The following is a 2,824-nucleotide window of genomic DNA, read 5'->3' on the forward strand; positions in this document are numbered from 1 at the left end:
AGTTGTAAATTATCTCCTGTAGTGAGAATAGAAAGTTAATTTTTTCCTTTAGTTAGGCAAATTAGTAAATGCAAATGGTCTAAGATTCCCCCCACCCCAGCTCTTAAAAGCTCTCCATCCCTTTGTCTCCACTTAGCTAGGTACTCAAACTTAGTCTGTGTTTTCTCCCCTATTGCTGGCAATAGTATCAGAATAAAATCAACTTCTGTTTACTCATCATGTCCAGTGTGATTTTTCTTTTTAAAGGTTGTGATTTTCCTGAAATTTTCTCAAATCCCTCTCTTCTGGCCTTTGCAATTTATTAGGCAACAAAGTAATGCATTACTGGAAATGTGTGTGTCTTACCTCTCCCATTCCACTAACATTTTGTTGGACGCAGAACATGTCTAAGATGCTCTGTACCACGAACTGCCTAGTAGAGCACTGTAGGTGCTTAAGCCCTATTTGCTGACAAAATATTTTCCTTCCAAAGCAAACCACAATGCTTAATTACTTTTAAAAACATGCCACTATTTAAAAATATTTTATTTATATTGTTTTCTGCCAGCAGAAAATATTGTGAGTTTTTTGCAATGGCCGTGAGAAGGGACCCTGAGTCCTATTATCTCTTCTTCTATGAAGATACAAAGTTTGGGATAGAGGAAGAAGCTGGATTTAAGGTGGAGGCTCCAAGTGGGTCTCTTTGGATGAAGTCTCAAGAAGAAAATTAGGACTCTGGTGTTGTAGATTTTCTGAAATGTAATTAGGAACACACAGGGATAAAGAGAGGTTCAGAGGGAATCCCACAGTGAGTTGCACCACGATTTTAGATCCCGAAGATGAGATTTCTTCTTCCTCTTTTAGCTTGAGACCTTTGAGAGCATTCCAGCAGCAACCCTTGTTCCCCAAACTTGGTCATCCTTAAATCCTCTAACTGCCTTTGGCAATGTCAAAGCTTGGAAGAAAATAAAGTCTTTGTTCAGTTCATCATTGTCCATATCACGTATTCTAATACCCACACAGTGGAGAAACCAACGTGCAGAGAAATGGAAATGAAGTGATGTGCTCTGTGCATGCAGCTTGTGGCAGCATCAGGATGTAGATTCTAAGTCTCTCAGTCTGGTTTTCCTTCAGGTGTACCATGCTGCCTTTCTCCTACTGAGTTCAGGGGATTGGAAGGCCAGGGAGCAGGGGCTGGATTTTGAGGGCAATATACTTTCTGGCAAGAAGATGTGAGAATTTGGTTCTTCTGTGAAGCTGCTGAGATCAGAGCACGTGCTGTTGTGGTGGTGAAGAAAGCCTGCAATGGGAATTAAAAAGAAATACATCATGCATTTCTGAAACAACTTTGGGTACTCAGGGTGGTAGGAACTTTTATACTCTATCTGTGGAAATGTTTCTCACTACTGTAATATTTAAAGTTATTAGCAGCAGCAGCAAAGAGTCATGTGACTTAAGACTTCTGTTCTTCTCACCATGAGGTGAGATTCCTGGAAGAGTCCACCTCTTATTCTTTAATACTTATAAAAGTAAATATCTACACTTTTATTCTTATTCTTTTATATTATTCTGTAAGTACTGCTGAGCACTGTTGGAAAAAATCACCAAGCCACCACCAATTCATGTTCTTCACCTTGAGCTGAGTCTGACATTATTCACCTATTCAACTCTCAATGCATGTATCTATTAGTAAATATTTCTCTTGCCTTTTCTCCATAATGACAATCAAAAATCTTTATGATTCTCCTCAAATCCCCCGCCTCACACGTTTTAGTGATGGCCCCACAGGAAAAGGAGAAAAAGCCATAGGCAAAACTTTCCTTCATTTCTTCTCCAGACAGCCAATATAACTGTATTCGCACCTATCATTTTTTCTTTTCTGTAATCTCAGATAAAGATCCGTACCACTACTTCATGGCTACACCCTCCAAAAGCTTTGGATCGCAACTCATCCCATCATTATCACCGTCGTTATCCCTTTCTTCCTGAACCATGTCCTCTCCCATTGTATTGGTTCTTTCCCTTCAGGAAATATATATACTTAAATTTTCCCCATTGTAGGGGGGAAAAAAAAAGAAGAGAAAAAACAAAGAAAACCCACCAAAACACTCCAGAGTGTTTTGACCCTTTACTCACTTACTTTTCATTAGTTCCTATTTGCTTTTTACATTAATATTTTAAAGCCCTGTCACACAAATAAAAATACTCTTATCAAGGTTGCAAATCCAATGGGATCTTTTCACTCTCTTTCCTACTGGATATTTTATGGCATATATTACTGAAGACTACACTCTCCTTGAAACAAACTTCACTTGGTTTCTACTTGCAGCTTTCTTTTTCCATTTAATATGGCTGCTCCTTTATGGACCACTTTTTCTTGATCAGTCCTTAAATATTAAATGTTTGTAAGGATTCCTTTTTGACTTCAGCTTCTAATTCTGCATACTTTCCCTGGGTGAACTAACTTTTCTGATGCCTTCACCTATTACAAGTTACTTTTCAGCTCCAAAAACCTCAAATTTGTATATCCAGCTGCCTTATGGACCTCTCTATTTGAGTATTTCAGAAATATCTCAAACTCACCACATCCTAATCTGAATTCATCAAGTCATTCTAAACTTAAAAATAGGCAAACAAAATTACCAGATGTTCTTTCAGTCTGGTGTTAGCCTTGACTTTCTATTTGCAGGGCTATTTTACAACTCTGTGGGGACAGAGGTTACCTGACAGATTTATGTTGGGTAGAGATACAAATAATTTCTGTCCAGTGGAACCAATAATCCCATCAATACTGTTTGTGGTGTTGTTGAATATTAATCCGTTCTGGCAATCTGATATATATATA

General features: G+C 38.1%; 1 protein-coding gene across 1 annotated transcript in view; it reads right to left on the reverse strand.

Moving 5' to 3' along the window:
- Positions 1–966: 966 nt before the first annotated feature.
- Positions 967–2,824, reverse strand: part of TESPA1 (thymocyte expressed, positive selection associated 1) — a 52,438-nt gene continuing 50,580 nt past the window's right edge. The window contains exon 11 of the mRNA XM_008586295.1: positions 967–1,279. Coding sequence (XP_008584517.1) covers positions 1,110–1,279 — 170 coding nt within the window. The 3' untranslated portion in view covers positions 967–1,109. The remainder of the gene's footprint in view (positions 1,280–2,824) is intronic.

The sequence above is a fragment of the Galeopterus variegatus genome, unplaced genomic scaffold (assembly GCF_000696425.1).
Source record: "Galeopterus variegatus unplaced genomic scaffold, G_variegatus-3.0.2 Scaffold3928, whole genome shotgun sequence".
NCBI classification, from domain to species: Eukaryota; Metazoa; Chordata; class Mammalia; order Dermoptera; family Cynocephalidae; genus Galeopterus; species Galeopterus variegatus.